This window comes from Xiphophorus hellerii, chromosome 2 (assembly GCF_003331165.1).
Source record: "Xiphophorus hellerii strain 12219 chromosome 2, Xiphophorus_hellerii-4.1, whole genome shotgun sequence".
In the NCBI taxonomy this organism is placed as follows: domain Eukaryota; kingdom Metazoa; phylum Chordata; class Actinopteri; order Cyprinodontiformes; family Poeciliidae; genus Xiphophorus; species Xiphophorus hellerii.
Window position 1 is genome coordinate 12285390 of NC_045673.1, and position 22860 is coordinate 12308249.

Sequence of the window (22860 nt, forward strand, 5' to 3'; positions counted from 1 at the left end):
CCCCTAAAGAAGTATTAAAACAGCTAATGCGAAACAATCTGATGTGAACGGTCTGATCAAGTAAGTGTAGTTGCTGAATATTCACACTCACATCTACGGAGCAGCATGAGGTTCAAATTACAGTTCTGTGTGTCCGAACTTCTCAAAGTCCAAGATCTCTTTAAAATTTTAATATTAACATAAACAAAATAAACACCCTATTTGCATTTCACCCTTGTATGTGGTATATGATAACTTTATGTATGATTATACAAATGTGACTCGCCACAACAAAATAAGGCACAAGTTTCCCTGGGGCATTTTGAGTTATTTACAGATTCAGAAAGTCAAGTCAAGTTTATTTGCATTGAACATTTCAGCAACAAAGTGCTTTATGTGATAGAGCACTTTAAAAAGCTGTTTTTATGATGCAAATCACTTTAAACTGCCTTGTTGCTGAAATGTGCTATACAAATAAACTAACTGATTGATTGACTGGTTGATTGATAAAAACATAACACAATAAATAATAATGAAACGAGCAACAAATATTGCATGTCATCAAATGCCATGAACAAAATAATCAAGAACAATCAAATATTAATCAATGTTCTCGTTTAAACATGTGGGCTTTTACCCCTTACAAACAAACCCCAAGTGGTGCATAAATCCTGAATGCTGCTTTTCCATGTTTGGAACTGGGGATACAGAGTAAACCTGAGTAGCCCTAAAGGTTGAAACAAGGGTCATTTACATATTTTAGTACTAAGCCATTTATTGATTTAATAAAAGTATCTTAAAGACTATTCTCTTTAAGAGACAGGGAGCCAGAGTAAGTTGTAGTTGTCTTTATGTGCCTGTGAAGATTCAGACCTAAAGTTATGTGCCTGTGAAGATTCAGACTTGAGTCCACCTCACTAGTTTTTAATAGGGGTGCACTGACTTGTGAGCCTTTGTCATGGAGTACTTTAGTGGAATTAAGCAATGCCTCAATACACATTGGAAGCACTATGCTTCTCAACTGGCTTGTGTGATGATGCATTATTTATCCACTTGATTTTTTTTGTTGGCTGATCCTAAGGTAAAATAATAAAATATAACATTTAAATTCTCAGTATCTCCCCCTTTTTTTCTTTGAAATGTTATAGTTAATGAAGAAATACATGACTAATTGCACTCCCACTCACTGCCTGCTTTTTGCCTCCTTTTCCCAATGACACATGTACTCCTGGCCTCCAAGTCTTCATTAATGCTGTCCTCATGAGACATGCACGTAGATAAACATCGTTTTCTTAGCACTTCAATGAGCCACTTCACACTCAGTATAGGAGCCCAATGTGTCACATATACATATCTAAACAGATAGAAAACATAATCCCTTTACATTACCTTTCAATTACAAATACACATACATATATTAGGACTGAAACAATTAATCAGATTAATCATGATTAATCGGTTATCGACATAATCAACCAATTTAGTAAATGATTAATTATTAACTGGAGTGACTCTAAAACATTCCAATCGATGAAGGATTAACACCCTCAAACCAGTAACTATGCACTGTACAAAACATATATACTTCATTTTTGTTGAAAAATCTTCTTTGTCTATAATTTTGTTCTACTCAGAAGAGGCATAGTTTCATAGCTTCAAATTATGTTAAAAAACTTCTTCCTAAGAACTTTTTGCTGTATATGTTGTCAATTAATCCACAAAAGAATTACACCTACATTGCATTGATGTCAAGTGGAAAGACCTGAGGTTTACAAAAGTTAATGTTCTAAGTTGCATTTTAACAAGTGACATATTTTTTAGCTGTAGATGCATCCTTTGCTACAAATGACCAAGCGTACACTAAAGGAATGTTATGTTATTGCATTTAGACAATGGATTTTTTTTATTTTCTTATGTATAAAAGGAATTTATTTATTTGTTTACTTGTATCTTTTAATGTATTTCAGATCTAGCATTAGAAAGGTTTAAGTGGTTAAATGAAAAACCGTCAGAATATGAAGATGTTTTGAAAATTGTGTCACTGAACAGCAGTAGTAGCTAGAAAAAAAAAAGATTGAGTTGCGATAGCACATGTTGCATCTCCATCAATCATAGTCAGGGTTATGTGGCTCTGAGCTGCCTTGGTCCTGTGCCATTACATCCATAATGGCTGTTGCCTCTCACAACACACACAATCAATCACACGGATGCAGTGATAGAAACACAGACAGACACACACAGACAGCTGGGTGTTTTTGATAATAAGCACTCTTAAAATAAGACAGATTAATTTTCCAACAACATAGCAGTTCCTTCCTGAATACCACCACTTTTATTGGTGGCTAAACATGGGCATTTGCTGTTGAGCTGGACAAATATTTGCTCATGTGTCCTGCTGAGCAAATGAGCCGACGCCGAGTGAGTCTGTCTGTGAATCTTGATGAATGTGTTAATCTTGGATGCCCACGTGTCTTTGACTATTTTCCACAGCATTCTGACAGGCTCAGCTGTGTCCTCTAAACTGTATTGACCATGCAAACACAGACAATTGCGGAACTACAGAATTGTGAGAAAAAAAAATCTAATCTGATCTTACAAATAAACTACACTGATAATCTAAATATTTGGGCTGTTAATTTAATTTTTGATGTAACTCATGTTTGTTGTTTCTTTTTTGTAACAATACTTTTAAGCATAATTCATTCGTACTGTTCTATAAAAATTTACTTAAATTAATGAGGCTGTGCATTTTCAAAAAATTTGCAGCAGTGGCTAATGCCAAGCTGGTATTGTATGAAAAATGAATAAGTACATATTTTTAACCTTTATTTTACCAGAATAAAAACCCATAGAAATTAAAAACTTGTTTGTCAAGGGAGTCTTGGCCAAAGAGTCAGAAACAAATACATCAAAAAAATACAGTTAAAAGAAAATGTCAAGCTATAAAAAATAGGTACATGCCATTGAATCGGCCTCAAGACCCTTTAGTTTGGATATAAATGCACTAAACAAGATAAATTCTGTCAATTTTAAAGTTCCTTATAGCAAATTCCAATGGGAATGAACGAGCAGAATGAACGAAAGCCTTTTTACCCAATTTAGTCTGACCAACAGGGACAGAACAAAGCAGCAATTTGTGTGAGTTAAAAGCATAAGAGTCAACATAGGCTGTCAGGAGGCTTGTAAGAAAAAGTTAACCAATGGGAGAGTTCCTTTGGGAAGCCTGACCAGGACCATCCCACCTGTCAGCATAAATTACAGTGGTGTGTTGATATTTTGCTGTTTGTAATGAACCTTAGAGAGGAGGGGTAGACTAGCATCTTAAGATATTACATAATTTCTGAAAATATATATCAGTAATATACCTTATTCATCTGACACATGATTGTCTAGTTTGTACTATGTTGTCTTTTGACACAAAGTATGGATTTGTGCATCTGTATATTGCAGCTACCATCGTGCTGAATGAGCTGAACTGGACAGAGGCACTGGAGGATGTCTTTAAAAAGAACAGAGAAGATGACCCAACACTTCTTTGGCAGGTGTTTGGCAGTGCTACAGGCCTGGCTCGCTACTACCCAGGTAAATAAATAAACAAATACTTGGATTATCTGAAGATGCAGCCTGTGGCTACAGAAAACATCTAGTATTTTTCTTAGTAATCTACAGTGCAATGATTCACTGTAGAATTGATACTACACAGATCAGAAGCAACATAATGACTACTAACGGATGAGATGAATCACTGGTTAGCTTTTCATCATACTTCATGTTATTAGGTGTTATGTATAAGGCAACAGGTTTATAATAATCAACCATTAAATTAATATTAGAAGCTGAGAAAAAATAGTGACTTTTTGGCAAGTTTGACAGGACTAAAAATTGTGATGGCTAAACAACTGGGTAGGGGCATCTCTAAAACCACAGCCAAAAATTTTAATAAAGCAGTTCGTCTAACCTATAACATCTAAATATCAGATGTTACAAAATTAACATCTGATATTTATCTGATATGTTACAAAATTGACATCTAATATTTAGTTGAGTTTCACAACATATTGTGCAGTCCAAATTCACACAAACAGTGCATATTAATGCATAAATATATAACCTTTGTAAAAATGTAAATATTGTTTTTGTGAATAAAAAAATGTCTTACTAACTTACCAGGTTGAATAAAGTTTAATAAATAAATCCAAGACTAATTTCCATGTGTTTGTCACTTTGATGTTGGTACATACATTCAGGGATCTAGAAGAGTCTCTACATTGCTTTGTCAAATCTTTATTGGCATTAAAACAGGGATCAAAAAAGTATTTGGCAACTGGTCACAATATTTACCCACAGTAGCAGATTGCCTAAATGGGAGATTAAAATGAATGAAAATGTGTAGTCATAATTGCCTTTTTGAAGCATTTTTTTTATCCCCATAACATGCATGACAGGCAAGTTGAACATACTGTATGCTCCTGCAAACTTGCATTTGTTGTGGTGCTCTCTAAAGTAGAAAGTCCTGCACATCCAGTTTTTTTCTCCTGGTATTATTTTTGAACAGCATAAAACGTGCCGCAGTGTACATGGTGTGATGAATTTAGGAATCCATCCAACTGGCCAGCTGTCATTATAAAATGTGTCCTATCATGTTAGACAGTGACTCACTGCTGAGCCATATTTAACGCTGCATATTGCTAGAGTTTAACAGTCTCACAGTTAAATGTGTCAGAAATTGAACCAAAATAGGAATTAGTGTTAATTCCATTTTATAATAAGCAAGATTATAATAAGCCTACATTTGATCTCCTTTTATAGCCTCTCCGTGGATGGATGCTCGCAAAACTCCCAGCAAAATTGATCTGTATGATGTCCGCAGGAGGCCATGGTAATAAAACTGGGAAGAAATTTGCTCATCTGCCATTTTATTAGGTATACCTGTTCAATTGCCCATCACCATAAATACCAGTTTAGTCGATGACATTTTAGCAACTTAATGCATCTACTCATCTCAAAAAGTTCATTAGAATGAGAAAGACACAGGATTCAAGTGACCTTATTCCAGTAGCTTTTGGTCACCAGGTCCAATTCACCTCCTTGTGAAGGAACAGGAGACTGACACTCTGGGATATAAAACCGATAAATCTGCAAAAAAATTAAGCTATCATATTTATGTCTACGCAAATATCTGAAGCAGCTATGAATGCAAACAGGGGGCCATTCTAGTGCTAGCAAGGTGTACCTGATAAAGTGGCCGGTGTGTGTACATACAGAAAGTTTCACCTTACATTGCTATCCTTATTGACACATGTACTGTTCTTCTTTGGGTTGTGGGTTACTGTTCAGAAAGAGTTGTTGTGTTATGTGCTATAATCAAAATTCATTTAAAATATTTTCAAAAGCAAATTTGTATCCATTTCCATTTTAAGTGATGAGATACACACGTTATTGGAATAATCCGTTTTAAAGATCTGACGGCAATTATAAGTGGAAGTTCACAGTTTCTAGTCAGAGACATAGTTATTTGCAAACACCTTTCCAACATTAATACTGCAAAGCCTTTTTATTAACTTTGTAATAATTTCTCCTCTAGTCCATAAAAAATGGAACAATTAAAAGTGTTACCTTTGGGTAAATCATTATAATGTCAGTTGGACATATTAACTGTGAATCAAAACTTGTAAGTCTTAATCCAGAAATGTTCTTTTTTATCATTCATTAAGGTACATTCAAGGGGCTGCCTCACCCAAAGATATGCTAATCCTTGTGGATGCGTGAGTACATGAAATATCCTCACAGATCCATTATCTTTTTTACATTTTCTTCTCTACTCTAATGTGTTTTTTTTAACCTACTTTATAATGTTCTGTATTTCTTAAGGCAAATTCAATTTTTTACTATGCAGACTACAGTCTCACAGAAGAAATGAGCTGATACTGAGTGAGAAGCTGTCAAATGTTTCATTTTTCTTGTTTTTTTTTTTTCTTATAGGAGTGGTAGTGTCTCAGGTCTGACTCTGAAACTAATCAGAACATCCGTCAGTGAGATGCTAGAGACATTGTCTGATGATGATTACGTCAATGTTGTTTATGTAAGTATGATTTCATTTTTCACATAGTCATCTTTTGTTATGGGTCTTACAGTACATGTCCAGATTAAACAAAGAGTAAAGTGTGCATATTGAGTGTCTAAATGTAAATTATTGTCTATTATTACCACTATCCACTTTATTCAGAGTATGTTCAAATTATTATTGTTTTTTCATCTGCTCATGCCTGCACATGTTCAACTCATGGCTATGCAGACCTAAATATTCACTAGGGACAAATAGATTGAGACAAGTAATGAAGTATAGATTTATGGACACCATAAAACCGATATTTAATGAAATGCCTACTGCTCTATTTGTTGCTGAAGATTAGAACTCTGCCCTTCATGACCCTAGTCATCCCCCCAATCCACAGATGTGGATATAACTATGACTCAACAATGCCACTGCTCCTCAAGAAATTAAAGCTGTGCTGTGACAGCAGTGAACCCAGGAAGCAGCCATCCATCTCTTTCTTTGCCTTTACATTGTTAAATTTGTTCCTTTCATCTGTATGGGATACAAGACCTTTCAGGTTTTTATCATATACCTCCATCCAATGTTTTGTTTTAGCACATGATTTGTTTACACGCCACGTTCTCATCTTTACACAACACTGCATCTTCCTTCCTGTTCCCACCTACTTTTCCTTCATTTTTATTTTTCTCATTCACCAGTCACCCCTAACATTTTTCCCTCTACATCTTTCCATGTACTCAAGACCCACCACGTTTTGTAATTACATTCAGAAAAAAAAACAATCTGGAAATTAGTTAATTGGTACCTGTGGAGGGCTTTATTAAGATGGGTCTTTACAGAGATTGGAGCTGTCTGCTTTCTCCCTGCACAAAGACAGACATTCAGGCTCTGTCTCTGCTCCATGGGGACTCTTTTGTCTTTGAAACAATACATTCCGTTCCATTGCAGTCCTGAGATTTTGCAAAGATTTACAATCAACAAACTCAGTTGGGGAGCTTAGTGAGTGAGACTAAAAGAGATGAGTTTTTATGTGTTTTTCTCCCACTGCATGCTTGTAAAAAGCTCCTAAATGATTTAAGCTGCTAAAAAGCTCAATTAAAAGGAGACGGACGGGCGGGCGGACAAATGGTAATGGGAAGTTTAAGAATACATTACATCAAATGTATTTGATGCAACAAAAGTTTACGCCCATGAATTACATTTCAATCAAATTAAATCCTCTTCAATCACTGTCATGGAACACTACACCTATTGATGGAAACGGAAGTTCATTTGAGTGTACTGAATCTCTAGAATAAGTATGTTAAAGTGATCCATTCACAAGATCTGTTCACTGGCTAAAACACTTCATTTGTGCAGAGTGAAACAGCGCCTCTTCCAGCACAGTCTGGGTACTGCATGACTCAGGATACTCGCTTCATTTTTCCAAGGTAACGGGTATTGTTGTGTCAAGCTACATGAAAACAAGCGCATACACAACTCCTTTCCTATTATCTTAATAGACTTGGGTACAGAAAGGAATGAAAATGAGAGTAAGGGGGACCAGTTGGGGCACAACGGCACTAGGGACAAATATCATTTACTTGTATAATTGAAATGTGTCTGAAAATGCATTCGTATAGTGTTCAGTCTTCAGTCACAATAAGCATATTGCATCAAATGAAGCATTATATTGTTTTGCATTTGGCCTACATACTTGACTCAGGGATTAGACAGTGTGAATATCCTGACTCGTTCAGTACAGCTCACGCACAATATGTTTCTGTGCTGCTGCGTCACGGCGTAATCACATCACGTCCACAAACTGTGTTGGAGTGTCTTTGAATTACAATATGAACGGATCACCTCCATGAATGGCGTACAGTTACTGTGCTGGAGTGGTACTGTGTGCTTGTTGGTGCAATGGTTGCTCAGGAAGTAAGGCTTCGTACTGTAAATAGTGTATTGAAGTGCAAGCCTGTGATCCGTCCACTTCAGTTTTTGTGTCCTTAGAAAGACACTTCAATAAGTGGTTAATATGTAGATTACAATCGTCATTGTGTGAATGGATGAATTACTGAATGCAGTGAATGTAGACAAATGACCTTTTGTTCCCTCCAGGTAATTTGTAGTATGTTGGGTGCTTATAAGGGCTAACCAGGTCATGTTAGCCCTCTGTCGGCGGCATTCTAGGCACAAAGTCAAGATTGTTCCCAGTGCTGGTTGGACTCTGCCAGATCTGACCTCTGTCACTGATCTATTTTGTGACGTTCATGGACAGGATTTTCTCTTAATGCAGGTGTCCATTATCTGTTTGGTATTATATTATAAGACAAATGTTTAACTTCCCTTCATTAGTCAATTTAAGCTTGGTTCTTGGGTCACCATCCTCTTTTTTGCAAAGATGATTTAGACAAAAAAATCACTATTGGCAAAATGGGAGACAGCTGAACAGTGCATGGAGCTGAGACACTAAAGGAAGCTAAGATAGATCAATGATCACAAAAAACTAGCAAGATATTATAGAAGAAGTAAACACCCTCAGAGTATACAAATCTCAAGTGCTATTTTATAGGAGCCTTTTTGTTCCTGTAGGACTTTAGGATCATCTAATCAGAGGTGGTTGGTCATACCTTGGACTCATTTTAAAACTCATGAAGATTGGGCTTTTCTGGTTGAGGCTCTGGAACTCTCTAAAGGCACTATTATACTGACAGTAGCAGTAGCAGTCCAATTACTGACCGTAATTAGACTGCTACCATTCATGTCAGTTTTTATATTGTTGTTTTTATGTTTGTGTCTTTGTGAAGCACTTTGTGATTTTGTCTGTAATAGGTGCTATTTAAATAAATGTAATTACTTTTATGAGGAGTACACAGATACACAAATACAGATTGTAAAGAGGTGACAAAAAATAGGAAATCTGTTCCAAAGATCCATAGAGATCAAATGTAACTAAAGCGTGCAATACAGAGCACAATATCATCTATTAGATACTGAAGAACAGAACAAAGGCACAATGCATCTTAAAAATAATTAACTAAATATGAAAAACAAAAGATGAAAAATCCTAAAATGAAGCTAAACACAAACCAAAAGAGCCCACTATTACAGCTCTAGCAGTGTTGCTGTTTTTTAGGAACTTGTTACATTTTAATACAGGTTTACTTACACTTTAAACCTACAGGCAAGCAATCGAAAACTGCAAATATAAACTTAACTTGTCAGGAACTATTAGAATCAAACATGTAAAAAAAAGAGAGGAAAAAAGAAAAGAGAAAAACTTTTCTTTTTTTTTATACACATGTTCACACAGTGATGTGTCTCGGTTCCTGAGGCTGTTGTTATCCGTCACTAAATCATTGGTCTATGATATTATCCATTAATTCATTATCGTTATTAACAGTAGCCCAGGGACTAAACTGGCATTTGATAATGAAAGATCCTCTAATACATACCTTAACACCTGGACAGGTCAAAGATAGCTGATGGATGCTTTTCTGTCTTTTCATTTATCTCCTCCACTCTTTCTTTTTCTCATTTTTCGACTTATTCTCACTAGCTCTCAACACCGCGCTCCATGTCACCATCTCCACACCTCTCACCTCATTTAACCTCTAACACTTCCAGTCCTGCCTTTTCAGCCATGTTTACCAGTGCCAGTCTGGTGAGCAAGTCACATCGTTCCAAGTCAGAAAGGCAGAGAGTCCAACGGGATTAGCGTTTGGAGATTAGCCGTCTTTTCTGAGTCATCACTAATCCATTTCTAAAGCCTGGACAATAGCACATACATACAAGAATGGTTGTAATAGGATCCCAAGAGAATTGTAAAATTTCAAGTTTCATTCACAATCGCATCATTTTTTCCCCTCTTTGGGGAGGGCTTTTCTTGGAAAAGAAAAAATAATATCTTTCTCTCTGAGAAGATGATGAATGTGTGATATGAGCTTACTATATAAAATTTTCGAGTTCCTCCCTTTGAATTCACTTTTGAGTCCTGTGTTCACACTCCTCCTGCTGTTTTTTTTTTGTCCTTTTTCTCTAATTCTCACCTTCTGCTCTCACCTTCGTCACTTCTTTAAATAGAATATGTGATAGAAAATCTCTGCTCACTTCTTGTTGTCAGTTGTAAGCAAAATTATCGCTCCCTGTATTTATGCCTTGCTTGTGTGTTGTCAACCTCATCCATTTGTGAGAAAATTAATTTAATCCAAAAATATGTATTTATTTTACTACTTCCTCCCATAGAATATTCAGAGCTGTGAAATACAGTGCAGGAACTTTTTGTCTGCCTGTCTGTGTGGATCAGAGTTATCAGCTCTCCTACTGGCCATCTCACAGGGAAATATTGATTAGTTTGGATCAATGAGGAGCATTATTGTTTTAGAACAGTTCTGGCAACACAATAGAAGTGCTAGTTATTCTGTTGTCTCATGTGCCTCACATTAATACTCCTTAATTGCTCTTTTCTGTTTTTTTTCTTTTTTCCAGTTGAGGCTAAGTCTAATGGTTTAAAATGTATTCTCCAAACATGGACAATCACTTTAAGCTATAGCACAGCTCAGTCTAGATGCTATTTGTTAGATGATTGGTAAAGAGTTTCTGCATGTATGGAAGTTGTAGAGTGGAGTACTTCTGCGTATATTTTCTGTAGGGTGGCTATGAGAATGTCTCACCTTTAGAAAAAGTATAGTGCTGTGGCTTATCCTCATTTTTATATAGCAGAATCTTGTTTCCATGGGTACCGAATCGTTGAGCTCGAAGGATGTGAAGCAATTAGTGGGGCTTGATGAATGTGTCTGTTTACCACTGCCTGATAGAGCCAAGGCCAGGTGGGAGTGTTCTCCATGCATTCGTGTCTACGATTGTGCGTGCATTCATATTTGTTACACACGCTTTAATTGTATGAATAATTTTCAGGTCACAACTTCTTGCTTCTGTTTCCCAGTTTAACACTAGAGTGAAGAACACAGCCTGCTTCGACCATCTGGTTCAGGCCAACGTGAGGAACAAGAAGCTGCTGAAAGATGCTGTGCAGAACATCACAGCCAAAGGAATTACAAATTACACTAAAGGCTTTGAGTTTGCATTTGAACAGCTTTATTCGGTGAGTAAAACATGTTTTCTTGTCTGACTTCAGTCCATATGGAGAACACAGGACCTCATTTAAGTTTTGAATGAATGTTGCCTCTTTTGTCTTCAATGTTCAGCAGCTTTAAATTGTTGTCTTTACTGCCATCTGCTGGTTGAAAGTAGCGCTTCATTTTTAGTGTTTGTGCATGGAGAGGCAAATTGTGTTTCAGAGGAAGGACTGCAGGAGTTATCCAAATGTTAAAATGATTGTCCAGAGTACAGGCTTAAACTTTGTGATTGTCTAACAACAGTCGACCCCTGATGTTTCTGCTAATCTCAAAATAAATCATATTAGTTCAAAACAAATCATATCATCACACTTTGATACAGAAAGCACTGCTTTTGTTCATTTATTTTAGTGAAAGCATTTTGAAGATACCTTGAAATGCCAATTTAAAGTGTCACTTGATAAGAATGCAAGCCAGAGGTTAAGACAGTATGAGCAGATGTTTATTTTCAAGGAGAAGAATGAAAGTATATCAACTTAATAGTCCTTGTCTGTTTTTGTTTTGAATAGACTAATGTGAGTAGAGCAAACTGCAACAAGATCATCATGTTGTTTACTGATGGAGGAGAGGAACGAGCTCAGTCCATACTGGAAAAATATAATGCAGACAAAAAGGTACTTGTGGATTCATGTTTCGGGGGCGGGAGGTTTATTTGCATTATGACCCAAATGCTGGTTGAGAGGTAGATGGCAGGTGGAGGAAAAAACAGTTTGATTTATTAAAACAAAGTCAAATATACTGCACAGGGGGAAGTCACAGCACAAAGGCCCAAGTACCATGAATGACAAAGTGATAGTTCAGAAGCTCAAAGAGAACAATGACAGCACTTTCACATGATAATAAATTGAATCACACTTCTATTTGATTCAATTTGCAAACATTTGGACATTCACAGAAACATTTACACATTTCCAGAGACTTTATCATGTCATGAAAATCTTTTTGGTAACATCCAGATCTTTAGTGGTAAAGCAGCCTCAGTCCATCATGGTATCCCCACCATGTTTTGACTGTGGGTATGATTTTCTTTTACTGAAATTGTTAGCTTTAAACCAGATGCACACTTTCCAGAAAGTGTGCATCTTTTCTTCCATCAGTCACTAAATCATTTCATGAGATGGATCGTTGTGTTCCTTTTAACCGCGGCTTTCGCCTTGGAATGCTCCCACAATGCTATAAATACCTTTCTTTCTTGTTGTTTTATCATGTATACAGACTTCAACTGGGAAAAGTCAACTGCTGGTGCTATTAAATGTTGTTCTAGATCCTTTTATGACCTATTTTGTGATGCTACCAAAATTGGGTAGGCTGACCTACCTGGTTTTGGTAGGTCAGCCACTCCTGGGGAGGTTTGCCACTTTTCCATGTTTTTCCCATTTGTGGATAAGGGCTTTCATTGTAGTTCATTGTGCCTTAGAAATGGCTTTGTCACCCTTTCCAGACTGATAAATGTCAGTGACTTTATCATGTTAATCTGCTTTTGAATTTCTTTAAATCAAGGCATAATGCGTTTCTTTAGAGGTCTTTTAGCCTACTCCATTTTATATGGATCCTTTTTAAATTTCTTTCTAGAGGTAATTAGTCCTGGGAGTGACTCCTAAAACTGAACCACAAATGTAGTGAGGTTTTTTTTCTGATAAGGAATTGTCTTTTTTTTTCAGAAACAACTTTTTTCTGTTTGTTTTTTTTTTTTTTTTTTTGGGTATTTCTGTAAAGCACAGTGAAATATAATATTCTTTAAAAAGTTCTACCATCAAAAATAAAGATCATTTTAAACATGTTTAAATATATTCTACAGTGGTGATTATCTTTATTTTAGTGATCTAAAAGTTATTTACATAAATCCTGGTTACTAAAACTCTGATGGGGCATTGTGTCCTTTGTTTTCAGAAACAAAATACTTAATGTCTCATTCCCTTTGAGAAGTGATGAAGGAAGCCTGAATTCTCATTACTTTAACAAACTGAACATTTGAGCAGTTCTCTTAGTGGCTCAATGTCATTTCTCTTAGATACAAATAATTATAAGAAAAAAAGTATTCTTCCACTGAGACTTACTGGCAAAACAAGTAAATATTGAAAAGTATAAAAGAGGGCTACAGAATATGATGTTATGCTACCCATACAGAAGGGCAAAATAAAACTGTTCTTATAAAATAAAAACAATGGTTGTGGCGATCTGTACTTTGTGACATTATCCTGCTAGAAGTAGCTATCAGAAGATTCAGTTCAATTCAGTAAAATTGTATTCATCCCAAAGGGACAATTAAAAAGGTGCGGAGAGCAGCAGCAGCAGTGTATACGAACACAGACGTACAGTATATCCCCCATTAAAAAAAACAACTTAAAGTGAAATAAGCAGGTGGGTACAATGTGGTTATAAAGGGATGGACATGGTCAACAATAATGCTCAAGCATGATGTGACATTTAAATAATGTCTGACTGCTTTCAAAAAAGCCAAGAAAGTATGCTCCAAAATATCATAGCACCAGCAACAGTCTGAACAGCTGATACAAGTAAGGAGGGATTTGTGTTATTTACTTTGACATCATTTACTCCAAATTCTACATCTAACATTATTATGTCCAAATTAAACTGAGAATCATTTGACCAGGTAACACCTTTCCAATTTGTTTTCATCAGTTTTTGGTGAACCTGTATGAACCTTTGCTTCAGTTTTGTCTTCCTAACTAGCTGGAGTGGTCCCCAGGTGTTTATGTGCTGTAGTTTCCCATCTTCTTTGAGGCTCAGTATGGTATTTGTTCAGAGATGGTATTCTTCATGCCTTTGTTGCAACAAATGAATATTGAGCTTCTATTACTTTTCAGTCATCTTGAACCAGCCTCTTAAATCCCCCTTTTATTCCCAATTCTGATGCTCAATTTGAACTTCGGTAAATGGTCTTCACTTATTCCCAAATGCATTGAGTTGTTACAGTGTGACTGGCTTACTCACTGTTTAAAGAAATGTGTTTAATAAAGTTGTCGTTGAGTATGCAGTGTATTTAGTAAAAGTGTCTGTCAAATCTATTGAGGTGTCATTATTCTTTTTAATATTATTTTCTAGGTCAGAATCTTCACCTTTTCAGTTGGACAACACAACTATGATAAAGGACCCATCCAGTGGATGGCCTGCTCCAACAAAGGTATCACACATTGGTTTCAGTTGCTTCTCCTCTACAGTAACTCTGTACTGTGCTTACAGAAAGAGCATAGTGAACATTTACATTGATCAAAAGAAGAAACGTTTGTGTCATAAGTTATTAATACGTCATTAAAACAACATCATAAAATGCAAGAGTATCAGGATCAAATTAGAAATAACTCATTTGTATGTTCAAGTTTTAAAGTGGAATAAGAAAAGAACTGTACCACACATTGGTAAAAAACACATTTAGACAATATTTTGCCGTTCTCCCTTTGTATTTTTTCATTAAATTTGAAAGTATGATCATTTACCCAGGTTACTTTTACGAGATTCCTTCCATTGGAGCCATCAGGATAAACACACAGGTGATGTTGGAACATTTTATAGTCTCTTTAAGAGTTTGAGGAATGCATGCCATCTATGAAAGAAGGAGGGAAAGCATTTTTTGTTGTATGTTAAATTCAGGAATATCTAGATGTCTTGGGAAGGCCCATGGTTCTAGCAGACAAACAGGCCAAACAAGTCCAGTGGACTAATGTCTATCTTGATGCTCTGGTAGGACATGATTTTTTCTGTTCTGTGACAATTAGCGAAACACATTTTACTATGAAAATATATAACAGTGCTCTCTCCTGATTCTGCATCAGGAACTAGGTCTGGTCATTACTGGAACACTGCCTGTTTTCAACAGAACAAAGACTGTTGATGACAGGAACGGAGAGGTAATGTAAATACATTTATTCATGGTGTTTGAAGTTAACCTGATAAATACAACATTCCTCAATTTTCCAATCCTATTTTTTTCCACTTAAGCATCAAAATCAGTTGATTTTGGGCGTAATGGCGATTGATGTATCTCTTGACGACATCAAGAAACTCACACCACGCTTCACAGTAAGTGTAATTCATCCACATGAGATCACATGCATTCATAAAAAAGCATTTACTTCATAAAGTCTTCTGGCTAGCTAGGATGTCCACAATGGGCTTTCTTCTTTCCCTCTGGAGGAAATATGTGATAAAACAAAATTTTGCTGGCTGTCTATACAAAACTATTCACAAAACAGGGTATAAAGTGCATAATACATTTTCTTTGTTCCAACTTACACTGGTGCTTTTGGGACTAGTAAATCCTTCCTACAAGTTTTTAGTAATCCATTAGCTGCCATTATCCCATACATCCATCATGTTTAGAGTCAGTACTCTGAAGTCTGTCCCAGCAAACAGGAGTTGAGAGGCAGAGTATACTCTGAATAGGATGTCAGACCATCACTGAGTCAATACAGAAAAAAATATAATATAACACTGACTCCTGCTCATGAACATTTGTGATTCATAAAACAATCTCAATGCAGATTGTAGCCAGATTTTTTTTTTTTCTGAAATGACAGTGCTACACATCATGGCACCATGATGCCATCCCTCTTTTGCCATGAATAACAGTATAAATGTGGGTTTTAAGGACTGATTAAAACTTTATTTATTTATCTAGTTATCAATGAGAATGTCAATCCAATTTTGTCATAGTTCTACAAACATAAAGACAAATAAAATAAAAATGTATGTCTTATGTCTGTGAGGCCAAAAAAAAAAAAAAAAGTTTTTCTCCTTTGTTCATCTTTACAACAGATTGGTCCTAATGGATACTACTTTGCTATTGATCCCAACGGATATGTTCTGCTGCATCCCAATCTCCAGCCAAAGGTATGGCATCTGCATGTCCATATCCTACTGAATTCTAAAATATTCTGGCTCTTCCAAACAGCTTCACTGTAACATATTGTTGACGGAAGATATTGTGTAGCCCAGCAGATGGCGAAGGCTCTTTTTTTTTATTTTTTAATGTTTTTTCATCTATTGGCAACAGATCAATCTTCATAGACAGAATCTATTCCCCAGCTAGAATATAACTGGATGTGATCAGGCCTTAGATGATGGCTGGGAGGCCACTTTTGCCATTTGGGATTTCATAGATATGGAGACCTGGCAGTGAACTGGCGTACATGTTTAGAAATAAGGGATAAAACTAAACTAGGCGGTACATCTTTCAAGGTAATTGTTTCTCGATCTCTAATTAAATTTGTTTTGCTGCTTTTTTCATATTCCGTTAAAATGTTCTATTTGTTCATATAGTTGTATTTTTTTTTTTAAATGCTTAGTTTTTAACTAGTAAGTAAACATATAATATGCTGTAAGCTAATGAAATTCTACTCAACATTAAAACGTTGACGCCTCCCTAAGGCCCTGAGTTTTCTCACAGTTTGTCAGATAAATGCAACTGGACTTTCAGCCACTGGCACACATTAAGATATGACCCCGTAAAAATTAGCCTTGACCCCACCAGAGTTTCCAGCTTTCTTTTCAACAAATCCCTTTGCAGCTCACTACCTTCAGCCTCAGGCGTGCTCGCACTGACAGGTTGTATAAGGGCCATGTGTTGCCCAGAGCTTTAAACTGGCCTGCTCTGCTCCATGGATCTGACACTGCAGACCACACACACTTCAAGCCAAGCAGCTATGGTTCTAATTATTTTATTTCTTAGCTTAATGCATCTATGAGTGTGGTAATTTTTAGGCTGTCAGTTTGCATTAGTATATACCTGCAACTTGAGGTAACAGAAAATAATATATATAAACATATAAAAGTCATTTTAGACTTTTATAATCATTGCTCATGACTGGCCTATGACATGTACACAAGGAAAAAATAAGAACCTGAAGTTCTAAGGGAACTTTCACAATGAGTACAAGTATGCATACCTAGGTCAATGCCCCTATAGCTCTGCTCCTCATGCATTTAAACATAAAAGTTCATCACTGTACATCTTTTTATAATTTTTTTCTAGAAAAGGATTCATAACAGGAAGCTCAGACTCAATAATAAGTATGCTGTAACATTTCATGAGGTGAGAGAAAGTAGTTGCACTATAGACTGCTGAAGTAGTTTTGTGGCAATTTAGTAAGACTGTTTTGCAGTCCCATAGATTGAGCAGCAGTTGCTTTAGTGAACCACCATGTTGAATAAGGTGATATAATTTACATGTGATGTGCTTTGTAATCCTATCTGAACAATCCCAATTTATATAGATAATTCATATCGATGTGCTTTTTTGGTTATGGTGAAATGAATTCTTTGTTAGGATCTTGGATTGTTTTGATGTTTTGATTATGCCATTCTAATTTGATAATTGTTTATTCTTTAGTTTCTTTTTTATTAGATCAGTCCTGTTTCTGATTTACTTTAATTCAGTCCTTTCTTAATGATTCTAGTTTATTATGTGCCTAGTTATTATTGTATTTATTATTCTTTATTACTCTACTTTAACTGTGCTTCTTAAGTATAGTTATTCTTTAGTGTTAGATTTATTTCCTAGTCCCCTGTGTATTCTCCCTTGCCCCCTGTGCCACTTTCTCTCTCTCCCCTCATACCTGCAGCCTATTTTTAATCACCCTTCTGTTTCTTATTTAGTAATCAACCTTCTCACTATAAATACACTCATTCTTAGTTTCTCCTTTCTGGTTCCTCTCGTCTAATTAGGCTACTTCCCCGTTTGAGTCCATGTTCTCCTCGTCTCTCCTTGCTGTTTTTTTCCCCAATGAATGTATTGTTTTTGTTCTGCTCCCTGTGTTCCCTGTAGTCATTGTAAAAAAAAAAAAAAAAAAATTCATTTTTGAACATCCGTTGAACATTCTTCACCCGCAAACTGCCGCTGCCTTGTGCATTTAGATCCACCTACACTGCCATTGAATTGGGACACTTGCACCTCAGAAATTGTGGACATGTCCAGCAAATCTGTCAGTGCTTGGCTTAGCTGTAGATAATAAGCTCCATATTATCTATCATAAGACAGAAACACAGGGCTGACAAACAATAGTTTTGGGTTTAGAAGTGAAGCAATATCGTTAATGCCTTTGTCATACAGAGACAATTCATCGTATTTTTTGTAGCTCTGTAGAGGTATCCCTCTTACTTCTCATGTATTACATTTCTTGTGGCCAACACAGATTTAGAAGTTCAACGAGTCATGGCATTGTTTCAGAAGTGTGATTATTTGTCAGTATTGGCAAATGATCATATTACTTCACTGAGCAATGTGACCTTACTTTGTAATAAGGCTCCATCAGAGTGATCTCATTCTGATGTTGCATTCAGGCAAGCTTATTTCCCATTAGCCCTAAGGCAGGATACATTGTCTCACTGAATAAGTCAAACAGCAGATCGAGGCATACTGATTGTGACCTTGAGGCCTGTTTAACATCATAATATGAAAATGTCATCCAAACCTCCTGCGTTGCTGCTGTGTTTTGTACTTTCATCTCACTCTCCGGCTCACATCACCACATTTCTCGCTGACGTACAGCAGTTTCTCTAATGTTCTCTCTCTTTTCCTTTTTCTTATCAATTATTATTTAAGCCATTTTTCCCAATTTTTGCTCATTCTACCTGTTTATACTTTTATTTTATTTTAATTTTCTTTCCCAGTTAGATTAATTTATCATTTGATCATTTTGCAGTTGTTGAATCTCTTGATTTGTTTCATCTATCTTTTCTTACTTTCCTCTTTGAGATTCTTCATCTCCATCATCGTCTTATGGTGCATTATTTTGCTTATCATCACATGTAAGAAACTTACTTTATTTTTTGTAGATAAACACTTGGTAAATGTTTTTTTTTGGTCATTTTTGTCTGCCAAAGACCCTTTATAAAAATCCGTATAATGTAAGAATACATTTCTTACCATTGAAACCATAAAAACAAACAAAAAAAACTGTTTAATGTAACAATCTTAGCATATTTTGCAATTTTTGGAATGAAAATACTGTGGAATATAGGCTGGTATCAGGTTTCACATACTGCTTTTTTTATAGAGAAGAACTAGATTACTGCTACCATTTTATATCACAATAAAGTCACTCAGACGTATAGGGTTTTTAAGAGAGGACATTAATAGAGTTCAGTGTCACTTTGTATTAAGTCTAATTCATGTCTGTGGTGTTCGAAATAATGACAAAATACTGCCATATGGTGCATACCCTTTGTTTTTTGTGTTCTGGATTTGGTTAGGTGTTGGGGGAAATAATTGACAGTCGCTCTACAGAAGAATCTGGTGCAGATAACTAAAATCTGTGTTATAAATACTTAAATAAAAACCAAGGATTCCTACTTACCTGAAATGTTTGAAATCTGTGATATTCAGTCACTTTAGGTCACAGTTTTTCTTAAGAGTATACTTGTCAATGTGTTGATTTAAGGAAAAAAGCCAGTAAATGGCCAGTTACTAAGTTTTGAAAAATAGTGAAATATAGCTAGAACTTTTGAAATATTTTTTCAGAGCTTTTTAATTTTATTGTGATTTAATTTTTGCTGTGGTAAGTGGCTGACGACTAAGCCTTGCAATGTTACTTTAGAAAAACTTAAAGTTAAGGATTTCTTTGTTTTCTGTTAATCTTCTGTTATTAGATTAATTTGTATGCAGCTGCCTGAAACTTCATCATGTTTCAGTTCAAACTATTATCTCTTCTACAGAATCCTAAATTTCAGGAGCCTGTGACCTTGGACTTTCTTGATGCTGAGTTGGAAAATGACATAAAAGTGGAGGTAGTTTTTCCAGATTAATAAATCACACTTGCTAAGGAAAATCTAGAACGTTAAATACCTGCATAATATAAAAAACTGTCTTCAATATATTTTCAAATATGCCAGCTATACTGTCTCTTTATCACTTTTAAGCTGATCACTTCTTATTTTTATTTCACAGATAAGAAGAATGATGATTGATGGAGAAATAGGAGAAAGTACTATTGATACTTTGGTTAAAACTCAAGATGAGGTAAGAGGTAATGGTGAAAATGCTTATTTTTAAAAGCCTTAATGAAATATTTGTTGTTGTTTTTTATATGATCTGTAAATGTACAGATCACATTGTAGTTGTATTTTCTGTACAACTGCAAACAGCAGTTTAAAGGTGGCTTATTGCTCCTCATGTGGGAACCCTCATTTTATTGTAAGGCAGCCGCAATGCTATTGGACAATTTCTTTCATCACAGTGCTCCTACCACAGGTAACAAATCTGCACTAAGATGTTTCCCCACAATCTGTGGAATTTCATTAAATAGTTCTCTCCTTCTCCAATGCAGTCTTCAGAACTTTGATCGGCTTATCAGAAATGGGTGATTTCTAGCAATGTGTTGCACACTATCGAGTATTCCATCATGCACACAAAGTCCAAATACTGTGTTAATCCTTGATCACTGCGAGCTGACCACATCTTCTTTCTAATCCTAGTCGTCTCTAAATACTGACTAGGATAAATAAAAGCCAGGGCTTTTATTTAATATTATGGGAAATACATCTTGTAGCTTAATGGCAGATTGAAAAATCCTCCAGCAGAACCTGTCTCAGTTTACTACAGAATATTGTCATTAGTGCAGTGAGTCGTAATCTCTGGCAGCAAGTTTATTTTAAAGCATATACACTCACGGAAAGGTGAACACAAGAAAATAAGCCAAGTGTAAACAAGTCGCTTCAGTCAAAGAAGGCCATCAAGGGCCGATTAAAATTCTGCTGAAATCTCAAAGCATGGTCAGAAAAAAAATAGTGCAGAGATAGTATGTTCCTTTTTATTTCTGTCTTCAATTATTTGAGACATCCAGTTATTCATTTGTCTGGAAAGAAGGTTAGCACCTCTGAGTACTGTACCATACCAGCTGTAAAATATCATGATTGATTCCATGTGTAGGGTTACTTAACAGCCAAGAGAGCTGACTTAGAATTCTTCCTAAGAACACTGCGAAAAATATATTATGAAAATGTCCTTCAACTACAGCCTTTTCACAATTTGCTGATTATCTATTTTTTCTTCCTCCGTGGAAACAACTGTAATCTGTTTTTGAAACAAGGTGAATAAGAAGAGGTTAGGAACTATAATATCAACAGTTGATATCAATCGGTGTCAATCAATCAACAACACATGAATTTACTAGAAATGTGCTGAGTTATAATACAACACTTCTAGTAGGAATTTAGAGTATTATTATTACTGTATTAATAATACAACATTTATCCATTCAAATCAAGTGTATTTAATCAAGGGCTATACATGAAACAATGTTATGTTGGAAACAAAGCAACATTTGTTTTGTACATAGATTTTCTAGCCACTGTCAAAACATTTAGCCTTCATTGCACTTGAGGATGTTTTTGTTGTTGTAACTTTCTAATGAATAAAACATTTATCAACAATTTGAAGGAATTATAGATTATGTTTTGGATGAAAAATGTTTGAAATGATAAATTACCTTTAATGAACTGGTATGTGTATTCTTTTGGCAGAGATATATAGACAGAGGGGTAAGAACCTACACATGGGCTCCAGTCAATGGAACAGATTACAGGTGAGACAAATGATGAAGTTGATGAAGAATCCTATTTAACAAAGCAGGGACTCATCTCCTGTTTGTATTATCCCACCAGTGAGTTAGTTTACACTTGATTATTTTTACACATATATAAAAAACGCAACTAGTTTAATCTTCCATCATCTTTGATCTGTTCTGCAGCCTGGCCCTTGTTTTACCTAAATACAGTGAAAACTTCATTCAAGCTAAACTTGGGGACGACATAAAACAAGCCATCTGTGAGTACAAGATTCACATAAACAGATGCGTAACATTCAGCGTCGTTGGCTTCTCAAAGATTATCTTGTGTTTTTGTTTCACTCTTGAGTATCTGTAGTAGTGTTTGCTGTAACCACAACCAAGCCTTTGTATTTTCAGCTCAAATGCCTGCAGTCCCACTGTGCTGTTCTTTTGTAGTTTAACCCACTGGTCAGTGGATCTTCACTCCCACGCAAACTCCTCAACATGTCTTTCCCCTCAAGTACCTGACTGGAGCAGTTAAACCTTTTGACCTTTTCTGCTTTGGACACTTCTATACCTCCTTACTCCCTTCATCTGGCTTAGAGTATAGTGAACGTTTCCTCATCTTGTCTATATCTCTATTACTAAATGGTTTTCTTTCTCCACATTTCACAGTTATAAAAGTGTTTCTATAGCCAAATACACTTTTGTTTTTGTCTTTAATTAGGAATTTTCTGTCATTTTTCACCCAGAAATAATCTACTTCAATCCACCATCTCAACTTGTTTTGCCTTAGTTTTCCTTCTCCCTTCATTTGGTATTCCTTTTCTTCATCCTTTTATTTATTTATTTTTGCTGTGCCTAAACTTCCAAGGCTTTCTCAAACTGATGCAGTCAAGCTGTCTTCTCTAAAGGATGATAATATACATCAAATGTTGGATAGCTGCCAATATGTCATGTAAATGTACATACTGTATCATATAGGTGTGTCTAACTCTTGTACATTTTATTGTATTGTATTTTTTGAACTTTTCCTCTTTATCCTTCTTATCTGCTGGAATTTGAAAGCTTCACCATGGGGCAAGTACTCCCTATTTTTGTTCTTCTATCTCCTTCAATGCAATGATCACTGCATGAGCCTTTTTTCTTTATCATTTAAGTTTGTATGGTTCCATGTTACTGACTCAATTCTCAAGTA

At 35.7% G+C, this 22860-nt stretch overlaps 1 protein-coding gene across 4 annotated transcripts in view; it reads left to right on the plus strand.

The window, feature by feature from the left end:
* The window catches only part of LOC116707984 (voltage-dependent calcium channel subunit alpha-2/delta-1), a 71054-nt gene that overhangs the window by 30095 nt on the left and 18099 nt on the right, over nucleotides 1–22860 (plus strand). For 2 of the 4 annotated variants that reach the window (XM_032545708.1, XM_032545718.1), the window contains exons 7-23: nucleotides 3430–3561; nucleotides 4789–4858; nucleotides 5694–5744; nucleotides 5962–6061; nucleotides 10965–11123; nucleotides 11667–11771; nucleotides 14224–14302; nucleotides 14620–14669; nucleotides 14770–14859; nucleotides 14952–15026; nucleotides 15118–15198; nucleotides 15934–16008; nucleotides 19831–19902; nucleotides 20063–20134; nucleotides 21637–21698; nucleotides 21864–21940; nucleotides 22731–22742. In XM_032545708.1, coding sequence (XP_032401599.1) covers nucleotides 3430–3561; nucleotides 4789–4858; nucleotides 5694–5744; nucleotides 5962–6061; nucleotides 10965–11123; nucleotides 11667–11771; nucleotides 14224–14302; nucleotides 14620–14669; nucleotides 14770–14859; nucleotides 14952–15026; nucleotides 15118–15198; nucleotides 15934–16008; nucleotides 19831–19902; nucleotides 20063–20134; nucleotides 21637–21698; nucleotides 21864–21940; nucleotides 22731–22742 — 1362 coding nt within the window. Of the gene's footprint in view, nucleotides 1–3429; nucleotides 3562–4788; nucleotides 4859–5693; nucleotides 5745–5961; nucleotides 6062–10964; nucleotides 11124–11666; nucleotides 11772–14223; nucleotides 14303–14619; nucleotides 14670–14769; nucleotides 14860–14951; nucleotides 15027–15117; nucleotides 15199–15933; nucleotides 16009–19830; nucleotides 19903–20062; nucleotides 20135–21636; nucleotides 21699–21863; nucleotides 21941–22079; nucleotides 22840–22860 lie in introns of those variants that run through there. The other 2 variants (XM_032545732.1, XM_032545724.1) reach the window with 2 other exon arrangements.